Source organism: Musa acuminata, chromosome BXJ1-6, assembly GCF_036884655.1.
Source record: "Musa acuminata AAA Group cultivar baxijiao chromosome BXJ1-6, Cavendish_Baxijiao_AAA, whole genome shotgun sequence".
Classification (NCBI taxonomy): Eukaryota; Viridiplantae; Streptophyta; class Magnoliopsida; order Zingiberales; family Musaceae; genus Musa; species Musa acuminata.
Window position 1 is genome coordinate 40,209,080 of NC_088332.1, and position 21,951 is coordinate 40,231,030.

Here is a 21,951-nt window from a genome sequence, read left to right on the forward strand (position 1 = left end):
GGAGTGCTGATCGGCGTTGATCGGGATCGGGGTTGATTGGTGACTCATCGGTGCCGGGCGAGTCGCGCTCCCGTGTCGAGTTCCTCACCGTCAATGAGTGGTCGCCCTCCTGCAAAATGACCTCCGTCGGGTGGTACCCGATCGTAGCCCCTTTGACGAGCAAATTAGTAACGAGAGGGATTGCTCTTTTCCTTCTTTTTTTCCCCTCTAACCGGAGGTCAGCCAGGGATTTTATATTGTGGCGCGAGGGTTAATGGTGCGTCAGACGGCATTGCCCCGAGTTCCCGGGACGGGATGAGATGTGTGGCGCAGGGTTCTGACTTGACGTGCTATGTCGACTGTAACATGTTCGGACTACTAAAATATATCATATCACCAACTACGAGCTTGATCCATATTGACAACATAATCTTATGGATCTAAAAGATACAAAGTTAATAGTTACTAGCTTATCGACTCAATACAATTATAAGTTTGATTAATTTATATTCTTAAATTATTATCATTTAATTTTTTATTATTATTATTTTATCTTTGTTGTCTCTCCTTATATCATTAATATTTTATTTTTTTATTAAAGTTAGATTGAATTATCCATAAATATATAAAAAAAATTCCTATCATTTCTAATAATTATGTTCTTCTATCTTAGTCTTCTTAGTTGTAGCTTAACTACCTAACATTTAGATTCGTAAATCACCTCACAACGATCATATAGATATACATTATGATAGCACAAATTAGTCTAATGCCTGATATGTTGAATTGGATAATCTCTAAGAAAAATATAACTACACCGACCAAATGTATCTCTAGAATCAGTCTCCTTTACGTATGAGATAAAGTACGAATTTGATTCCTCTAACTTCCATTGAAAACAGTGAGACTATGTGTTGGGTGTTTTTAATTATCTTCTTCCTCCCATGCTTTAGAAAATGTCATTCGTCATGATTGCCATGCTTTTCATGAATCATTTATATCATCCTTACCATTTATTTAGATAAAAATGACCATATCCACTACGAATTGCCTCCACACACACATACATACACACACAATTCAAGTTAATTTCCTAAAAGAAAGTAAAAGAAAAATGAAGAAGAAAATAGAAAAAGGCAATTTCGAGGTCGCAAACAAATAAACGTCCCCGAATCCACCGCCCCGAGTCTCTCACAGGCCAGACTCGTGGGCCCCAGAGCCCTCTCCACTCATTCGCGAGCCCAACGCGCGGGACCCACGCGGGAGGCCACGTCGGACATGTCGTGCGAGCGGCTCTTGACTACATCTGCAGCGATTTGACGTGAACTCTCCGCATCTCCTCCTCGCCTGCCCCCGAGGAAGCCGGACTCCTCCCGATCCCTCCTCCGTTCCCACTCCTCCTCCTCCGCCTGCCCTCCCCGTCGCCGATCGTCGCGAGGTACTTTTCTCCTCTCCCCACCGCCGCCCCCCCCCCCCCCCCTCGGCTTCCCCTCTGCTCGTCCCCTCCTTGTCTCCTTCCTCCCTTCCCCTTCCCTCCGTCGCCTGCAGCAGCAATTAGAACAATAAGGGCTCTGTCGGAGGGGAAACCTTGACTATTAGAATTAGAAATCGGTTGGGTGACAAAGGATCTGCGTGCTTGGTTCGGATCTGCTCCAATTACCTTGGACTGGAATACTCCAGGAAACCGGTTTTGCATCGGAGCTTCGCCGATGCGATGATGATTGTGTTTTTGTTTTATTTGTCTTCTATTATTATTACTGTTACTACTATTACTGCTACTATTTCCTTTTAATTTGCAGACTACTGTGGCTAAATAATAGCTTTCTATGAACGTGGCATGTATGAGGACTGATCTCGTAGAAGTACCAACCCGAACGATGGATGATTGAAAACATTAATCGAAAAAGCCTTTCTTTTCTCCAAATATATATAGATGCGGGCCTCTTGTTCTAGGACGAACATGATAACTCGATATAGTTGTGTATGAAGAACTTACAAAGACCATAACTTGCGAACCCTGGTCTCATATTAACAGTATGCATTTTCATAGAACGTTCCAATGACTGTATATGTATGCATCACTTTTGATAAGGAGAAGTTTCCAATTTTCTGTGACTTGTAATGTTTAATTTTCTTACCAGGTGATAACTAGGCTAGGCTAGGCTTTTAAGTCATGTGATTTTAAATGCTTCATAGGGCAGCTTCAGTTGACGAAAGATTTATCATCAGTTTAAAGAATCAATATTCTGTTGTAAGCTGAAAGATCAGAAAGATGAAGAGGGTGTTAGCTGCAAAAATATAAAATAAGATGCAACAAGAAGGGTGTTTATTTTATATGGAATGAATAACTCAAGGTTTTGTTTTGAAATGGATGCCCTAGTTGTACCACGAAATTGTAATGCTCCCCTTGTACAACTTGTCCTCTTCATTGTACCGAGTCGAACTAGGGATATCTGTTTCAAGACACTGTTTGCTTTTGCATTTTTGCTTGATTAGTTTGTTGATAAACCCTGCTTATTGTATTTTGGTTATTATCTTTATCTCTGCTAAGCATTCTGAGAACAATCTCCTAAATTTTTAATCCTACCAAAAAGTTGCTTCTTTTTATCTCCTTAGCTATCTCCAAATCAGGCCTTGGGACTTCCCATATTGCCACTAATAATTTTATTTTTTTTTATGGGTATTTTTAGTTAACCTTAAATTTGTGCAGATTAGCTGTTACTGCATTTAGATTGTCATAAAAGTTTTATTTATGTTTAATTTTCAATGTAATATTTGTTTGATGTAATTACCATGCCGTGTAATGTTATTTTGATGTACTTAACAAGTTCTGTTATTATTCTTCGAATATTATGATTGATGATGATTAGCTTATTTGCTGGCCGTGCTATGCTTTGATTTTAGTACTTGCTATATGATACATGTTCATCTTGTTTGATCATATTTGTTTTGATTGTTTAAGCCACTGGTTTTCATTTATTTTGGAACCTGTCATCCAACAACTCCCTTCCAATGGTTGTTGCTGATATTGCTGGCCCAGATATAGTACATATGGCATTAATGGGGTTGGAATAAAAGGGTAAAATTGGTAGTACACATCATGCCCAACACAATTTTATTCATTTGTAATTAGTGAACTTTTCCCTGATTTTATTAGTCCTCCATCTCTCTACGTCACTTGCTATTTCAGTGTAATATGATTTTTCAAAATTTGCTGTTCTCAACCATTACTGTAATACAGTATGAATCGACATCTGACATTCTTGCATTTTCCAGTCCTCTACCAAATGATATTGACTCTGATTTTTAAGTCCATTTAAGAAATATGAGTAAGTGTATGTTCCGTGATGTTTCTTGCATATTTTAATGCTTCTGTCTTGTTTCACTCAGTTAGTTTTTGTTATGCTGATTGAGTACAATATATGCTGTCAAAATTAACAGCAGGAATGTTCAGATAACAGACTAAATTATGGGTTGGCTGAGCAAAATTTTTAAAGGCTCGAGCCACAGAATTTCAGAAGGGCAATATCATGAAAAATACAGGGATGATGGAGTCTGGAATGAACCATCTAATTCTTTGGTAATTGCTATGCTTTAGAATTGCTGGTTTCTCTTTTGTTACATTTTCAAGCACTGTCTTTCAGGTTTTCTGTTGCTTCTTAGGAATCATAATTTTGTCACTGCAGTTGTTCCCTGGGTGAAAGATGTATGCAGGATGGAGAAAATAAAAAACAGATGCAAGCAGGAAGATTTAATATAATTCTAACTGCAACATGCCATAAGGAGAAAAGAAATCTACATAGTGGATCACTTAGTATTTATTAAATAGCTGGAAATTGCTATACTTGAGTGTTAGCCTTTTTTGATACTCAGTGTTGCTTCTTGTTATTCTTTGATACCATCAGATGCTAAAAAATAAGAGGGTCTGAATGAGCCTGTATTTTGTCGGTGATCTGCTATTACTAGAACTTGTGCTGCTTCTCTGCATTCAGTTTCTTTTCAGTAGAAGAGATATGCTTTGGCTCAATGTGGAAGAGTTACTATATATCATATTCAGTATTAGTTTTTATCAGATCCCACAACTTTTAGCATATTTGTTATAAAAAGACTCTCTGATCTCTGTGCTAGCTGTATAAACATTGCTTGCACTACTTTATCAAAGAGTTATATCATGTATTACATTCTTTTCTCGTGCATATTTTATTTGTTACTTTTGTCTCTCTTGGTGTAAATTTGCCAGATTTATTAAATGTGGAGCTACAGACAATAATCTCCACTTCATGCTGGCCTTTCACTTTTGCAAATGCTATTTTATATAATCAATGTACCACTGCAAGTGTTTGACATGCAATTTATGCTATTTAATTCATTTCTTAACTAAGTGTGTATAAGTACATGAAAACAGAGTATGCTTCATTTCTAAATTGGTGATGAAAGACTTGAATTCTCTGATGATGTAGAAATTTCTACTGAAAAATAAGCAGCTACTCATGTCCCGCCAATTGAAAATGAATCATGATATATCACAACCCTTTCGCATTTTTTATTGTATTTAGTGATATAGCAATATCATCTTAATTTTTTTATGTAATGTATGATAGACATCACAATAACATAACAGTGATTTCAAGTTGCTAGAAAAATGTATTTTCTCAGTTTCACATTCTTTGATGATGTTAAATGTCAACACTTCCTATTTTATTCCACAATTGAAAAAATTAGCTAAGACAATTTCTTATATCCTGACTGCAGGATACACTATCAGAGTATGAAAACGACGACATAGACCATGCCATTGCACTTTCCCTCTCAGAAGAAGAACAAAAAAAAGCAAAGGCTATTGGTTAGATCTATGCTATTCCCTAGTGCAGATGATAACATATTTTTCTAGAAAATAATTCATTAACATCTTTCTTAAATAATTATTCATGATGCTGTTCCTAGATGCAAATTTTTTTTATTTGTGTACCTCTCTCTCTCTCTCCTCTCTAAACAAAAGCAAGCCAGTATAAATCCCATGTTCTTTTGCAGTTTTGCTTAATGGCTTTCCACAATGTAATGACTTACTCTGTATCAAGCCTTTGATTTTTCTTTCCACAATCTTTGGCTTACTCTGTATTTCAACCTGCTTGATTTGACAGGAATGCTTTTCTTAGGATTAGAATGCTTGAGCATTCTTACTTCCATGATTTTTTAAAGTTATCTTGTTGTGATTATGTTTTAGAACAATGATCTCTTTGGTAGTTTTTAAATTGCTTCTTTGAAAGATTCTTAGTTTTATCAAATTATTGATTATGCATGGGATCTGGCTGGTCAATTGTTGCCTTATATTAGAAAATGCATCTACCTTGGAGGAAGATGAGCTACTTGCAAGAGCTCTGCAAGAAAGTCTTAATGCAGATTCCCCTCCTCGAGAAAATGGCCATGCTTATCAGCCAGTGCCATTTCTCTTCTCATCAGGGTTCAGGTGATTTTTCCTTTAAAAGAATTTTTCTTATCTATTTTATTAAATGCCCAAGAAAAATTATTCATCATATTTTATATTTGTATCATCTCGTTGATTTTTCTCAAGGAATATTGCATGAGGAAGTCTCAAATGTATTAAAAACAAGAACATTAAGGGCTTCACTGTGTTTCACATGCAAGAGCTGTAATTTCATGAACATGTAGTGATTTTAACCATTCATCGACTTTCCCATAGGATCTATATACCTCAGTGGCGTCATCTAAAACTTGTTGACCACATAAAATTAGTTGGTTGGCTTTTGATGTTTCTAGGTCAATATAGCTTATGTTTTTAATTAATTATCCATAGAAATAGTTTTGCATTATACACAACAACAACAAGCCGTAATGTCCTACTAGCCGAAATAATTTGGCATTATAATAAAATAAATTGTTTCTATTAGCAAAAACATCACTATATTGTAGCCCCAATGCTTCTTTTTCTTGGCTGATAAAATGCTGGCAGCAGTAGTTCAGAAGATCGGTCGCTTAACATATCATACCTTTACCATAAAGTTAAATAATCTTGCAATGACGAAATGCTGCAACAGTTCCTAGACTTCTTGGCTGTAAACTTTGTTGATTCAAACTTTGAAATGGAGCTATTAAGATCAATGATCCTATGTTGAATTAGGTGGATAAGAATTGTAGAAATTGGCTATCGGGAATTATGGTTCTGTTATGACTCAGGTATGTTTGAATTTATGGCCTATCAAGTAGGTTTCAAGGAGGGGGAAAAACCCGTAGTTGCATGGTTACCACATGTTTATATGTGAACAAACTTGGTGTTACTCTCTTATTGAATATTATCCAAATTCCATGATAAAAGAATGTCATCTAGTAAATCTGCTGCAATGGTGCTGAATGGTGTTTTATTCAGATTGAACCATGTATTATGGTTTAAGGGAGAAGCTATTATTATCTCGATTCTTTGTACTTATGGTTATGATTTCTTTGTTAAGAACTTTCCTGCTTTTGCTGTAGGATATGTGCTGGATGTAATACTGAGATTGGACATGGGCGTTTTCTTAGTTGCATGGATGCTTATTGGCATCCAGAATGTTTTCGTTGTCATGCCTGTAATCAACCAATATCAGATTATGAGGTAAAGAAATAAACATTTATCATCTTTGTCAAAAATTGTCAACTCTGAGACTTGTACTCTTCTCGATACAGTTCTCCATGTCTGGGAATTACCCATACCATAAATCTTGTTACAAGGAGCTTTACCACCCAAAATGTGATGTCTGCAAGCAATTTGTGAGTACTTATCTTGTTAAAAGATTATATATCAAAGTAATTTCATTTTGTTTTGGACTGCCATCAAATTGCCTGAAATTTGAATGACTTACTGATGAATTGTTGATGGACATCAGATCATTATTTATTGCTTGTAATGCTTTCTAGAAATCAAGAAAAACTTAATGGGGTCATGTGATTAACCATTATGAATTGGAAAACATTTCCAGTGATGTATTTATTGTATGCCTTACCATGACAAAGGACTTTTTCTGACTTCTTATATGATATAAGATATTGACAAAATTTTAATTATACAATAACAACAACAATAAGGCCATAAGGTCCTAACTGCTTAGGGTTGGCCATATGAATCTTTCGCTGCAATTGAGCTCTATAAAAATCATATTCTTAATTAAATTAAGAGTATTTAAATCTTTATTCCTCTATCATTTCTCGTATCACTAATATTAATAGTTTTAAAACAACTACAGGTCTCTTTATCACATGTCCATTCTGTTTACAACATCTATAAATTGATATTTTGATTATGTAGTAGTCAAATGATTCTGACTTGTTATTCTACTTCAGTTTTTAGTAGATATTGCTAAGTGAGACTACCTTGTCCAATGAAACATCAGCAAAGCAATATGCTCTCTTGATGTTGAAAATTTTTAATTGCTTATCATCGAAATTCAGGTTTAGTAATGTTTGAAGTTTATGATTTTGTGACTTAGAACCTGTTTAAAGTTCAACTTGTACAATTTTCGTATGAATCAAGAGAGATACCAATTATAGTTTTTGTTCACGTTGTAACAACTGTATGGTGACTCAGGAATTATAAAAAATAGTTCCCTTTTAATCTAGAGGTTTTACCTGATCAACGTTATATGGTTGGATTTTTTTTCTTTGAAAAATCACCATGAAACAACTTCTGGAACATTATAGTTGGATTACATTTAGGGCGTCATAAGGGCTGTATGCAACTTAAGAGAAAAATTTGCATTTGGACACTTGAAACTTGATCTTGGTTAGATGTTAGAATAAACTCGGAAATTGGTTCAATTCAGGTTGCCTTACCTGGGTATGTGAAGTCGATACTAGTGTCTTAGTTTTTGCAGTATGAGTGCTATACAATGACCTGCTGGTCTATTGCACAGGAATGAAGTGTAGATATTCACCACCTAAACAGATGAATGTATATTTTTTTAATAGATTTTTTAACAAGCGAAAAACCTGGCTTTTGGAATTAAAAGAAAATTCTGAATTCAACAATGTTTATTAATGAAATACTTGAAATTTATTCAGCTTATAAATGTCCTTAATGATTACTCTTTTTCTGAACATCTGACCCATGTTTGATTTATCATCATGAACTCTTTTTCAGATTCCAACAAATATGACTGGCCTTATTGAGTACAGGGCACATCCTTTCTGGATGCAAAAGTACTGTCCTTCACATGAAATGGATGGTACACCAAGGTGCTGCAGTTGTGAACGAATGGAGGTTGGTTTAAATACTTAAAGATGAGCCTATAGGTCTTAGAAAGTTGGTTCACATCCATTATGCTTGACTCTAGTGCAGGTCATTGGCTCTCCATGTGATTTAGGATAACTTTTTATTTCTTAATGAATTATGTGATTCAATTTTTTAGTCAGTGGTGATACTTTTTTGCCTGATTTTCTGCAAATTTCCAGCCCAGAGACATAAAGTATGTCACTTTAGATGATGGGAGGAAGCTCTGCCTGGAGTGTCTAGACTCTGCAATAATGGATACAAATGAATGCCAACCACTATACCTTGATATCCAGGAATTTTATGAAGGCTTAAATATGAAAATTGAACAGCAGGTTCCCTTGCTTCTTGTTGAGAGACAAGCTCTAAATGAGGCCATGGAAGGAGAGAAGAATGTGAGCCAAATGCATGGAAAGTTTTATCATTCACACTTCATTTTTGCTAGTGATTTGGTAACTTGTTTTTTCTTGGGTGTAGGGGCATCATCATCTCCCAGAAACGAGAGGCCTTTGCCTATCTGAGGAGCAGACTGTTAGCACGGTGAAAATCTACATAATATAAATTAATTTGAATTGTCATGTTTGTTAAGATTCTCTTTCTTTTTCATGGCTTGAACTATTGATCTAAACAGTTTTGAATTACCAAACCTAGATCTTAAGGAGGCCAAGGATTGGTGCTGGAAACAAAATCATGAACATGATCACAGAGCCATATAGACTTACTCGCCGATGTGAAGTAACTGCAATTCTCATTTTGTATGGCCTCCCAAGGTATTGTTTAACTATTTATTTTTCTTAAATTAGAAATGATTTTAATTCCAATTAAAAATTTCTACATTTTACAATACACCTGAAAACTTTTAATGCCAATTAAAAATTTCTACATTTTACAATACACCTGAAAACTTTTAATGCCAAACATTGATGTACTTCTAGCAAAAAGCTTGTCATTAATGCTCAGATATTTATCAACTCTGAGTTCTATATGTTTTGCAATCATTTTTTTATACATTTTTGAATTCTTGTCTGTACAGACTGCTCACAGGGTCTATATTAGCCCATGAGATGATGCATGCGTGGCTCCGGCTTAAAGGTACATCTCTAAATTCATAGGTCGTTGATCTTTATTGCCGTGTTGTCCTCAGTTGTGTACTGTTGTCCTCATTTTTATGTATAGGTTATCGATTTGGTGTATGATCATATCTGTAGTTTTTTTTTTCAAATTTCTCCTTCTTGGTTTTCTGTTGAATGAGCATGAGAGCACTTAAGATAAGTAGCTAGTATCTAAATTCATGTATTAGTATGGGAACAATATCGTTGCAGCATCTCAAACTCCAAAAATTGATTTTTTTTAGATTTAACAAGACTATTAGATACAAGATTTGGTGATGATTTTGTAGGTTTATTGCTTTCCTGTCCCTGTCATGATTATTAGTCTGACATATAACGACCATCTCATAATTGATTTCGAGTGATTGTTAGAACATTTCATAGAGACACTTGACCAGGCTTTGTCTTAAGGTTGATCTGACATAGGTTGGTGGGTGTAAATAAAACGGACCATGAGTTCTTAAGTACAAAGTTTCATAATTCAAGGGTCACATTCTTTAGTACAAAATATATCTTGTTTGTTTCATGACTAGTTCACAACATAATGCATACAGAGACTACTGGTGCATCGGTTGAATTTTGCTCTACTCTTCTGGTTGTCTTTCAGGCTATCGTTCTCTTAGTCAAGAAGTTGAAGAGGGCATCTGCCAGGTTCTAGCACATATGTGGTTGGACTCCGAGATTATCTCTGGGTCTGGCAGTAATGTCGCATCCACCTCTTCATCCTCTTCAGCATCAACATCATCAAAAAAAGGTTCAAGGTCTCAGTTTGAGAGAAAACTGGGAGATTTTTTTAAGCACCAGATTGAATCAGACACATCACCGGCATATGGAGATGGATTCAGAGCCGGTAACCAGGCAGTTCTTCGGTACGGCCTCCGACCCACTCTTGATCATATCAAATTGACAGGGACATTCCCGTGCTGAACATGGCATGATCTTTTATTATATTAATACATGATTTATAACTCAGCCCTCAAAGTAGATTTCAGGGGATGAAGCCTTGGAAGAAATTATGCTGATAAAACCAAAAGAAACTTTTAGATCTGATATTTGTAAGCTTCATCCACTAATGATTATTCTTTTTTTGTGTACACTTGTTGTTGACTATACCGAATAAGTTTGATCAATTGTGCAATTTCAGAGTAAATACTCAAAAAGTATGGCTGTACTGCTTTGACTTGATGATATGACTGTAGTTTCATTGTTGTCTTGTGAAAAAAGAAAGGAAAGAGAATTTGCTGCCCACAGGACAAAGAAAACAGAGCAGAGAACATTAAGCAGTTACTATCAGTTGAAGGTGATGGGATTCTGAGACAAGAAAACAAGAAAGAATGCTACATAGAGAAGATTTGGTATGAAGATAAATAACATAAATTGAAGAACAAGGTGTGTGTGTGTGTCAATGTTTTTTCTCACTCGTGCTTGATTCGAAATATTACATAAAGCAGAGGAATGTTCTATGAGTATTTCCAATGATTCATTCATTATACATACTGTTTTACATTAAGGCCTTTGGTTGCTCCTAAATGGGTTACTTATATAGTCTACCCGTTGAGTTTACTGTACATGATCTAAATATCTACATGCAGGAAAAGTAAGTCAAAATTGGATTTAGATATTGCTTTTATGCATTGCGTCTTCAGCTTCCAACCTCTCCACCAAGGCATGTTCCTTGCTCTGTCTGCTTCAACCTCTGTGGACCGCGATTGCAATGATTCATTCATCCAAAACAAGTGTTGTTTTGGGTCTGGCAGTTCATAAATGTCATGGTAATTGGAACCAATTTTTTGACAGTATCGATCCATAGGTATTGTTTGGTAGAACTAGGGATGCTAATGGGCCCTCCTCCTCTTTATCCTATTCCTTATTTAGACGGGACAAATGCGGCGAGAAACTCGTGTGTTTTTCATATTCTTTTAATTAGTTTAAATTAATCAATAGTTATAAATAATAATTTTTTTTTCAATTAATTTAAATTAATTAATAAATAATAATAATAATAATAATAATAATAATAATAATAATAATAATTGAATGTTAAATTTATTTATTTTGACATAATAAATAGGCTGTGGGAGAGCGAATGTGTTATTGTTGAATATTAATATTATTTTATTTGATTTAATTAAATCAAATAATTTATAATTGATGTACAATCGAGAATCCAGTCTGACCTGAATAAGGTGAGTCAGATGTTCGGCTCTGATATTTAGATTTATATATTGATGGGACAAAAACTATTACTATTGGAGAGTGCTTTATTTTGTCCTATCAAACATCAACATAAATAATGAAAAGAAATCTCTATCCGCGTTCTCGGCCACGTTTATTACCTCAATCCCCACGGCCCATTAAGGGCGAAAACGGGTTCTCTTGAGAATCTACTTGGACATTTGTCCGATTGGTTTCTGGATGCGGGCGTAGTGACAGGTGGATTTAGTAGTAGACGATGTTGATGATCTAGGATGCGGATCCACATAGACCGTGAATCAATGGTCAACACCGTCCGTAATCGCAGGTGGATTTAGTAGTACACGATGTTGATGATCTAGAAGGCGAATCCGCATAGACCGTGAATCAATGGTCAACGACGCTCGTGGTCACAATTTTCGTAATGTAGGCCGAGGTGGGTACTTAAGGGAGGCCATTCTTTTACGGGCTATTGAATCTAACTTCCTCGGGTATTAATAAAAATATTTTGTTTAAGATATCATGTTGATTGGATACTGAGGTAGTGGTCACCATACTGATTGGATAGGTTTAAATGACACCATATCATGATTATGCTAATTGGCCTCCATAACTAATTAGGTGACATATGTCATATACCAATTGGTTATCTATGTTTTGATAGAATTTTGTTACGAGTTAAATTTTGATTATTTGTTAATTTAGTAATATAATTTGCTTCTCTATAGGGAAAGAAATCTTATTTATGCCGAATCACTGTGTTAAGCTCAAGAACTCAATAGTGATTATATGTATCAATAAATGATTAAATAATATCTACTCGACATAGAGAATATCAGGCATAAGAGACACACGATAGCATTTGGTCATATGACTTAAACTGCACATATAGAGCGTAACAAAGGAAGGACATATGCATGGGCCTTAAGGCATCTCAACTTCAACTTCTCATGTAGGGATTTTTAAATGGAGGAAACATGAGATCGGGATTATGGCATATTGACTTAAACTACTCATGTAGGGATGGTGACTTGAATTGCTTGTGTTATATATTTTAATCGTATGAGACATACGAGGGATAAAAACTTGTCACTTGAAATATCCATGTAGTGAGTATCAAACACAAGAGATGTATGAAGATACCAAGATATGCTTACTTGAATTACCCATGTAGAGAGTATCGAATCCATGAGGGAATTAGAACATATCATGTATAGAGAGTGTTAGACTCAAAAGACGCATGAGGCCATCAGGACATACTAACTTAAAAAACTTATGTCAGGAATGTTAAACATTAAAGATGCAATAAGGTATTGTTGTATACTGACTTGAACTACTCATATAAGAAATCATAGGAGATGTGTAAAGACATTGAGATGTGCCAACTTAGATTGCTTAGGTAAATAGTGTAAAATATGGAGACGTGCATGAGTGTTGTCGTATAACAACTTGAACTACCCACATATGACATGTTGGAAGCAGGTTTCATGTAAGGGTGTCAGAATATGTTGACTTGAACTACTTATAAGGAGAGTTCAAATACAAAAAGATGTGTTCGACAAGGGTGATTGTTCATTTGTTTCTCACTCCCGTAATAGTAAACTCTTCAAGAGTTGAGAGATCTAATATAACCATGCCAACGATGCACTCGACAACTCTCCTCTGATAAATATGCCCCAGACGGACACTAGTGTAAGTTTCTAGCTTTACAATTGTCCTACGTCCTCAATCAAATCAAAAGACCTATTTGGAATTAATAATTTTTCAAAAAAAAAAAGTAAAATTACACTTAGAAATGTTTTCTATCAAAACTAACCTAATTTTTTACTACCTCATCACCTTCTATATAAAGACCTCACTACCACTTAATAGACAACAACATTCGGATAATAATAGAGAAGAAAATAAAGAAGAGAGAGAAACGAAAGAAATGAAAAGAAAAAAAGAAAGACAGAGAGAGAAATGAAAAGAGGAAATAAGTAGGTTTTCTGATTTCTTTTCTTGTTATTTAATTATTATTATTATATTTATTAATATGTTTATTAATTTTAAATTAGTTAATCTAATAAATAAATGAATAAATTAAAATAATTAAGACTAACATAAGTCCAAAAGCTTGTAGCCACATGCTTAGTCTACTAGTATGAGCTCATGAAGCACATTAACATAGATAGTCCACCATGAGCATGTATGCTAAATTGGGTACATAACTAGAGAGACTCTCCTTTTATAGGTCATAGAATCTAATCACTTATTTTAGATGTTATGTTGATTGGATACACTAAAGCGATGTCATGTTGTCACCACATTGATTAGGTAGGCTTAAATGATACCATATCATTATTATGCAAGGTGGCCTCCATGGTTAATTAGGTTACTTATTAGTTGTTTATGTTTTGATTGAAGTTTGTTATAAGTTAAGATTTGATTATTTATTAATTTAGCGATAGCATTTGCTCCTCCAGGAAGAAAAATCTTATATATGCCAAATCACATTGTCAAGCTCAGGAACTCAATATTAATTACTTGCATTTAGAAATGATTAAGCAAAGTTTACTCAAATGTAGAGAGACTTGCGAGCACTAGGGTGCGTCGACTTGGACTTTCTACGTGGAGATATATAAAAATGTTAGAGCATATTGATTTTAACTATTGTACAGGTATAAGAGACACGATAGCATTGGTTGCAGTATGCTGAATTAAGTAATATCCAGGTAGAAATGTTGAATCGAAAGATCCATGTCCGGAGGTTCGTGACCGGAAGTTGCCGGGAACCTTGTTGCTCGCTCGGGCCGCCTTTCCCTCGCTGTTCTCCTCACTTCTCGACTTCATCTCGGCAGCTCGAAGCAACCTTTCCGCATGGCTCTGATCGACGTCGTCGCCCTCGTTCTCTACTTCGTCGTTGTTGTTGGTGTCCTCTTCGTCGTCGGCGCCATCAGATTCCGCCCCCGTCGAGATCCAGCTAAAGATATCGAGGCGGTGATCACCATTCGATAGAAAACATCTTTAAAAAAATATAATTTAATATTTTAATCCATGAAAAATTACTAATTACAAATAGAATCCCTGATTTGATTATGGCATTGGACAATTATCAAGTTAGTGTTCCTTTGAGATAGGTATATCCAAGAGCCTCATTGAGCATATTCTCGATGTAGTTTTGTTGGATTTTGCTATCAAGGGAGTGAGATACGAAGGATGTTGAGTTACATCTAAGAATTAGAATTGGTCAATTTCACCGTGTTGGGTTTATGACTATTCTTGTCACTAAAAAACTCCTGTATATGGTGGGGTTCAAGCGCATCTAGTGCTCTTGTTTTTTTGATGTTGACTATGTTGAGATTTGATTCATAGTTATCTATCTAGATTTGTTATCATGATCTAGTGGTTACATGATGATTTCAATAACCACTTCAATCATGATCTAGTAGTTATAAGGTGGTTTCATTAACCACCTCATGATCTAGTAGTTATAGGGTGGTTGTCACTAGATCTTATAAATAGGACCGTAGTTCATAAAGCAAGATATAGAGATTGAGAGATTGAGATAGCAAGCAGAGAAAGATAGAGAATCTGTGTGCATTTGGTATCTTGTAAGTGTCTTATCAATTCTCCTGTTTTTAATACTACTTTTGCGCTCTTGACTAGCCATATGAGATAAGAGAAGGAAGAGCATTGTCGAGCCACACGAAGAAGAAGGCTTTGAGCTTGGGCGACAAGTCATCCTTTGTAGTCAATACCATCACCGTCCCGACCAGCCAGCATTCTTCCGTGCAAGAAAGGATCTCGCTATTGAACCCCGACCAGCATGAGCAGCTCAAAGCAATGCAGACTACATATATATATATACATATATATATATATATATATACATATATATATATATATATATATACATATATACATATATATATACATATATATATATATATATATATATACATATATATATATATATATATATATACATATATATATATATATATATATATATATAGTGTTTCTCATTTATTTTTTGTTCATGTACTACATGATTAGCTCACGATGCCAATCTCTACCTGTTAATCTTCAGCCACTCGGGTTGTAAGGGGAAAAAGGTCCATTTGGTTTTAGAGGCAGCAAGTGAAGGTGTGTTGATACTACCGGAATTGGAATTTGTCTAAGACTGTTTACTAAACACATCTCTTTCTCTTTCTCTCTCTGATGATACTGTTGACAGGGTTTAGAGAAGAAGAGCGTATTGCATGTGAGGATCCAACGAAGAAACCTGGCATGTTGGACTTTTTAGACTGCCAAAAGAATCCAAGCATTACTACACAGAGAGCTTATGATTGCTAACACTGCAAGAACTTGATCCCAGGCACGCTCGCTTGTCACCTAATCGATTTTGGTAATGGTAGGTATTTTAGAAGTTCTAAATAGATTCAAACTACTCGAAGAATTAGGACTAGGAATTGAATCAGGGATTTAAGTAGGAAATAATATTTATGACTTGTTTTTCTTGTGACTCATTGGTATTTATGACTTGTGTATTAACAATGTTTCATAACTTGATCTTGTTATTTTTGAACCTTTTATTGGAGATGAATTATGATGATGATTTTGATCATTGTGTTCTCCTTTTTAGCAATGATTTTGCTGATGACAATGGAAGAGAATCTATGAATCAATGCTATAATTACAAACTTTTATGTGATTCTTGTAGAGTTATGTTCCATTTAATATCTCTTGAATTTAATGTAATTTGATATTCATGATACCTACCCATGATTAAATCTTATGCCATCAAGACAAGTAGAGTCTTTCATCAAAAAGATAAAAATTAATTAAATCTCATATTTTGATTATAAAATTAATTTATGAGCATAAAAAACTAATCTTGTGGGAAATGATACCGTGCTAGTCATATGGTGTTAAGCTATCGATCACATGATGTCGGGATATCAATGACATCATGCTAGACGAGTGGTTAGTGGCAAGTGATGTTTGATAACTATTGGCGTCCAACGATAAGCAAGCGACGTCCGATGATGAACGACGATGAGTGGCAAGTGATGTTCGATAACTATTGGCATTAAACAATGTCAAGCGACAACCGATGTGGAGCAATGACGAGTGGTGAGTGGCATCTTCCTCTTCGTCAAGCAGCGTTTAGCGACGAGCAGCATTGGACGACAAGTGACAAGTGACGTAACTAGGGTTTTAATATTAGTGCTAATAAGAATGATTGACTAGTAGATGAAATAATTATGGGAATAAGGATATGATCAGTAATTAAGGGTATGTTGATAGTATAATTATATTTTATTATTTTTGTAGGGGTTGTCAATAGAAAGAGGTTGTGAATAGTAAGCTATAGATATAAATGCATGAAATTAGCTTAGAGATTAAGATTTGATTTACCTCGATTAAAATAGAAATCAGATCGAGACTTCGGCTTGAATCTTCCTCTTGAGAAAAAAAAAAAACCCTCCCCTACGAGTTTTCGAATGATTATGAAAGAATTGACAAAACTTTGGAAGACATATATCGAATGACACACATCGGACCAATAAATGCCATCCGTAATGTACCCCAACGTCCTTCGTTTCACCACAATCAGATTCTTAATTTGATGAGAGCATTACGATATTGTAAATTAACAAACAAAAACAATTTTAATCTTGGCCTCAAACAGCATCTTCTTCTTCTTCTTCTTCTTCTTCGTGGACGGAAGCAAGCAGTACAAAGAGAATGACAAGAAAAATATGTAACCCCAAAAATAATCCAACAAGAGTGTAACCAAATCCATCTAAACATGTGTTAACAACATCAACATTACAATTTAAACATACAAAGTGATTGTGTCAACATCAACAATCAGGTCATCTTCCTAAAATTAGAGTACAAAAAAGATGTATGGTTTCAAGGGTTATTGACTATCATATATATGTTAGAAATTTTGATATCAAAATGTGTTTCTAAATTATTATAATAGAAACACAAGAAAACTTAATGTGAAAACCTCCGGTCATTGTCGAAAATTTCAACAATAATTTTTTTTTTTAATTTTGATATTTCTCGGTTCAGAACTCTCGTTTTAGATGGTGTAAAATATCCTTTAGACTTTAGAGATATTTAGACCGGAGACCAAAATCCTCCTTTATATAGATGTTCTCCCAACAAGAACATTTATTATTACCAACTTCGTTCAAGAAGAAATTCAAATTTGTAACGTTTGAATCATAATTAAGAATTTTAATGATACTAAATAAAATATTTAATAATAACAGTTTTATTTATAATGAATAAAAAATTAAAATATTTAAATCATACTAAATAAAAAAATTCATGATAATGAATTACAATATATCTATACTATCATATATTATTCAGCATCAGCATATTACAAGAGAGACTATTGCTGATGATGGTCATCACTCGTCGACGGCACCTCATCGAATGCAATCACATAGACAATCACAACCACGGCAATTGTTGGGACGAACGCAAACAGTGCAAGTATCTTCATAAAAAGAAAGGACACGTCGAGCAGCGCCAGGACAAATAGTGCAAAGGCTGTGCACTTGAGGCTTCTGAAGAGTTGTAGAGAGACACTGATGTGGTGTTGGAGAAAATTAAGCAGCGGAATGCTGACTCCAGAAACAAAGGATGCGAGTATGATCAAGGTGCAGATCTTGAGGTGAAAAATGTGGCTCTGCTCCCATTGGTTTACGTAGTTTCCAAAGAAGATAGTTACCAATGCACCACCAGAAATGCCGATTGACATGTATGAAAACTTCATGGCACTTTTTATCACTTCTTCTCTGCGACTGTGCAGCACTACTCTTTCATCCGTCGGTTGATTCTGCCATAAGCAAAACCAGAGGGGTTGTCAATTCTAATTTATTTGATATTTACACAAAATGAGGTCCATGTATGCTAAAAATTAAAGATAATGTGTAATGAGAAGGTCGACAATGTTTTGTCAACATGCTGCTCTATGTCATTACCATTTTTTGCAGTAGGTTTATACATCAACACCTGCACTATCAATTTGAAAGACAATCTAAACAAATATCTGGTTATCGATAAGCTAAATGATGTGCTCGTAAACAAAAGTAGACATTCAAACAAGTTCCCATCAGCTTATTTCAGCTGTCTGAAGAGCATATGAAATTACAAGTTTATTTCGAATTCATACAATTTATTATGAATTCAGATTAGCTAGATATGCAAAAGCATGATCAGAATATTCAAAACTGTCAAAAAAAATAAAAATTTTCTCACGGAACTAAACTGCAACTATATTCAGTACTAAACATCTCGCTGTGCAGATATGAACACAGCTATCAAGAATTTTAGATCAATATAAATTCTAAGATGCAGTCTTCAAGTTTCTATAAGTGCCATTTTTTCACGTGTCCTCAATTACCAAACGATCATCCAAACAAATCCATGCCATCATGTTATCCATCTTACATTCGGCCAAGATACAAGAAATCTTTGCATAACATCCACTGATTCCAAGCTCATAGAAATGCCATGAGAATTTAACAGATCACCAGTAACCAAGTTAATAAATATTCTGCCATGGATATCATAATATACAACCTTCTAAACTTTTTTTTTTTTTTGCAAAGGATAAGTGATAAAGGTCGAGTTTTGATCGAAGAACCTTGCGGTGATTTTCTTTATAAACTAAGCTAGCTAGCACATTTTTTAAAATTATAATTCAATTCCAAAAGCTCACTGTTATGCCACTGAAAGATGTTTTGTGCATGACATTTTTGAGTCTAATGTTCTTTGTTTCCTGTGAATGTCCACACAAAGGAGCATTCCTAAATATTATCTTGGGATCATTAACTGCATCATTGATCTTTCATCTCATACATTAAATCGTCTAATTTCAGAACATCAAAAGATCTACTTCTTGCTAGTTGTCCGGTATAAGTTTTGAATCTTATGGCCAACAAAACTCTCTCAAACACCATAACCATTAGGAACATCATTGCTTCCATGTCACATCAATTCACATTTGTGTACATTTAAGAGACAAGGACTTGGTCACTTCACTTTCTTATATATGGAGAAACCACCAGTGTTTCTGACACTACCAGCAACTGATACACTTGGTTGAGAAATGAGTACATAAGAGATCTGAGTTATAATCACCATAGGCCAAGATAAATTCATAGCATACTGATGGCAGTATCATAATTTTAATTAATATGACATTTAAAGTAATGCATATGCACATTTAGCTTTTGTTCGGTTTGTTTATTGTTTAATTACATGAAAACTGAACAAAGAAACAAATTTGTACGTCTCTCAATAACACTGTTAATAGAAAGATTATTTAGAAAATATATCCTATTTGTGGGATAATAGTCAATGGCAGAGTAGTCATCTTCTAACAGATACGATGAAGAGAAAATGGATGGCATTTGCTATTTCATAGAGTTACAGAGTTGCCGTACCAACAGTGTTTGCACTTGGATAGCCGTCTCGCCATTAGATGGTTGGGTCACACCTGAAACTCCCAAAGTTGTGTGGAGATGCTGTTTCAATGTAGTTTTCTTCAGGAATTTCATCTCTAGACTACGAGTATGACTGTTCGGTTAGTAAGGGGGCAACGAACATATTGTATACCTCAGGCATTCGATCCAATGACACACTGTTCACTTGATCATGCTTCTGACTCGGTTCCCCATGGACTTTTTGTTGCAGAGGACTTCTGGGGCTTTCATCATCTCTCCCACAAGCTGGTTTAGAATGTGCATATATGGGCTGCCGAAAGAAAGCATGAAGATTTCCCTTTCGGAAATGTTACTCCAACAAACATATGATAAGGTTAAAAGATCTGGGTGTATGCCATGCAAGAAAATGAGATCACAAGTGGTTGATGTGAACAAACAATTTACATAAACTATTTAGCAAGTCAAATAATCATTTGCTTTCTGTTCATTCATAGTGAATATCCAACCCATCTTTTGGTCCAATTCAATCGATTTATATGTGCAATGAACCATTCTAAAACAACAACATTAGATGTTGGCATTTGTTCTATGGATTTTTCATGCTCCTGCAGCTCCGATATGTAGACAACTTGTTGGACTTGGGAAAAAGCAGGAAGGGAACATAATCGATAGTATTGAGAGATCAAAGGGCAGAACCCCTCATCAAAATCCACAAAATCTATCAATAGCAAGTCAATTCATGGATTTCGAGTCGATTGAACGTGACGAGAATGAGAAACATGCATACCCTTGCTTCAGAATCTGCTCCTTTCCCCAATCTCGCTTCATCAGATTCAGCAGAAGTGATCTGAAATTTCTGCAACTCTACAAAAAGAACAAGAAACCTTTTATTTCTCATACACGTCATTGGAATGGAAGAAGAAGTAGGGGTAAAGAGATTGTATACTTCTCCACTGCCGCGAGAGCCGTTCCTACCCATCCGTTGCTCCTGCCTATGGGCGACCAGAGCCGCCCCTGCATCCGGCCGTCGATGGTGCCCCTCCCGGCCCTCGGGGTTGCCGGCTTCCACGACCTTTTTCCGGCATAGTCTTGACATGAGTCTCCACCCCGCTCTCCTGCAAGCAAACAAAGAAGTGCCTTGGTACCTGTAGAAACGACGAGAACAAGAACAAGAAGGTTTTGGTTCTGCAACCCACTTGGCCATCGCCGCCAACCTGCAGCTCACTCTCGCCGGAGTCGGCAGCTTTATCGTCGGCTCAATCAACCTAATATTTTATCGCCTCATCACATTGTATATAATGACCTCCCTACCCTTCAATAAACAATAAGATTTGGATAATAAAAAAAGGAGAAGAAAAAAAAAGGAAGAGAAAAAAAAAAAAGGGAAGGAGGAAAGAAAAAAAAAAGAAAGAGAGGAAAAGTAAAATTTACGATACATATATTTCGATATTGCTCAGAAAGTCTTTGGCTCATCTTTAACCACACTATCATCATCGAATTCGAGATATATAGTGATATCAATGTTCAACAAAAATTAGACTCACTTTTTTTTTTTTCTCTTTTTATTCTTTATAAATCACTATGATCGATAGATTTAGAGATAAAGGGGGTATGAAAAAAGATATACGATCTCTAGATAGTTCACGTGACGAGAAGATGAGAGAAATATATAATGTCTCAATCATGTCACATATCCACGCATCCGTGTATCAACATATCCAATTATTGTGTGTTGTATTATTTTGAGTCCCTAAGAAAGATAAACAATTAGGAGAGTTTCTTCCATCACATCTTTTAAGAAATCCTATCGATTTCCTTTCTATTAATCGATAACCATGATCAGAATCCAATCATATTCATAATATATCTTACTTAATTAGATAAAATCATATAAGTATTTCGAATGATCAATTGTGTATAAATAATTATACATATTGTTTTACATCAAGGC

At 35.2% G+C, this 21,951-nt stretch overlaps 2 protein-coding genes across 7 annotated transcripts; one reads left to right on the top strand and one right to left on the bottom strand.

Moving 5' to 3' along the window:
• The first annotated feature begins 1,288 nt into the window (after nt 1-1,288).
• On the top strand, nt 1,289-10,533 carry LOC135581044 (protein DA1-related 1-like). 4 transcript variants are annotated; one of them, XM_065188729.1, is made up of 13 exons: nt 1,335-1,417; nt 3,256-3,308; nt 3,421-3,559; nt 4,732-4,822; nt 5,314-5,446; nt 6,469-6,589; nt 6,661-6,744; nt 8,111-8,230; nt 8,422-8,634; nt 8,717-8,779; nt 8,891-9,009; nt 9,273-9,331; nt 9,956-10,533. In XM_065188729.1, exons 3-13 carry the CDS (start codon nt 3,449-3,451, stop codon nt 10,273-10,275), a joined length of 1,434 nt encoding a protein of 477 aa, XP_065044801.1. In that variant the 5' UTR covers nt 1,335-1,417; nt 3,256-3,308; nt 3,421-3,448; the 3' UTR covers nt 10,276-10,533. The 4 variants fall into 4 exon arrangements, with proteins under 4 accessions (XP_065044800.1, XP_065044803.1, XP_065044802.1 ...); XM_065188728.1 differs by lacking the exon at nt 3,256-3,308 and having other exon boundaries at nt 1,289-1,417; XM_065188731.1 differs by lacking the exon at nt 3,256-3,308 and having other exon boundaries at nt 1,314-1,417; nt 3,434-3,559.
• A 7,345-nt stretch (nt 10,534-17,878) lies between these two features.
• Nucleotides 17,879-21,293, bottom strand: LOC135585988 (uncharacterized). Of its 3 annotated transcripts, XM_065188733.1 has the most exons (6): nt 21,197-21,293; nt 20,947-21,115; nt 20,788-20,862; nt 20,173-20,310; nt 20,001-20,081; nt 17,879-18,388 (listed from the first exon to the last, which is right to left on the bottom strand). In XM_065188733.1, exons 1-6 carry the CDS (start codon nt 21,202-21,204, stop codon nt 17,939-17,941), a joined length of 921 nt encoding a protein of 306 aa, XP_065044805.1. In that variant the 5' UTR covers nt 21,205-21,293; the 3' UTR covers nt 17,879-17,938. The 3 variants fall into 3 exon arrangements, 2 of the variants coding, with proteins under 2 accessions (XP_065044805.1, XP_065044804.1); XM_065188732.1 differs by having other exon boundaries at nt 20,947-21,268; XR_010514499.1 differs by having other exon boundaries at nt 20,173-20,864; nt 20,947-21,272.
• Nucleotides 21,294-21,951: the final 658 nt, after the last annotated feature.

Bases quoted from the DNA above. Each gene is read 5' to 3' on its own strand.
- LOC135581044 (XM_065188728.1), top strand. From the start codon at position 3,449: ATGGGTTGGCTGAGCAAAATTTTTAAAGGCTCGAGCCACAGAATTTCA. The intron at 6,590-6,660 runs GTAAAGAAATAA...TTCTCGATACAG, and splicing joins AACCAATATCAGATTATGAG to TTCTCCATGTCTGGGAATTA. The intron at 8,780-8,890 runs GTGAAAATCTAC...TACCAAACCTAG, and splicing joins AGGAGCAGACTGTTAGCACG to ATCTTAAGGAGGCCAAGGAT.
- LOC135585988 (XM_065188732.1), bottom strand. From the start codon at position 21,204: ATGGCCAAGTGGGTTGCAGAACCAAAACCTTCTTGTTCTTGTTCTCGT. The intron at 20,863-20,946 runs GTATACAATCTC...CTTTTTGTAGAG, and splicing joins GCTCTCGCGGCAGTGGAGAA to TTGCAGAAATTTCAGATCAC. The intron at 20,311-20,787 runs GTATGCATGTTT...TTCTTTCGGCAG, and splicing joins GAGCAGATTCTGAAGCAAGG to CCCATATATGCACATTCTAA.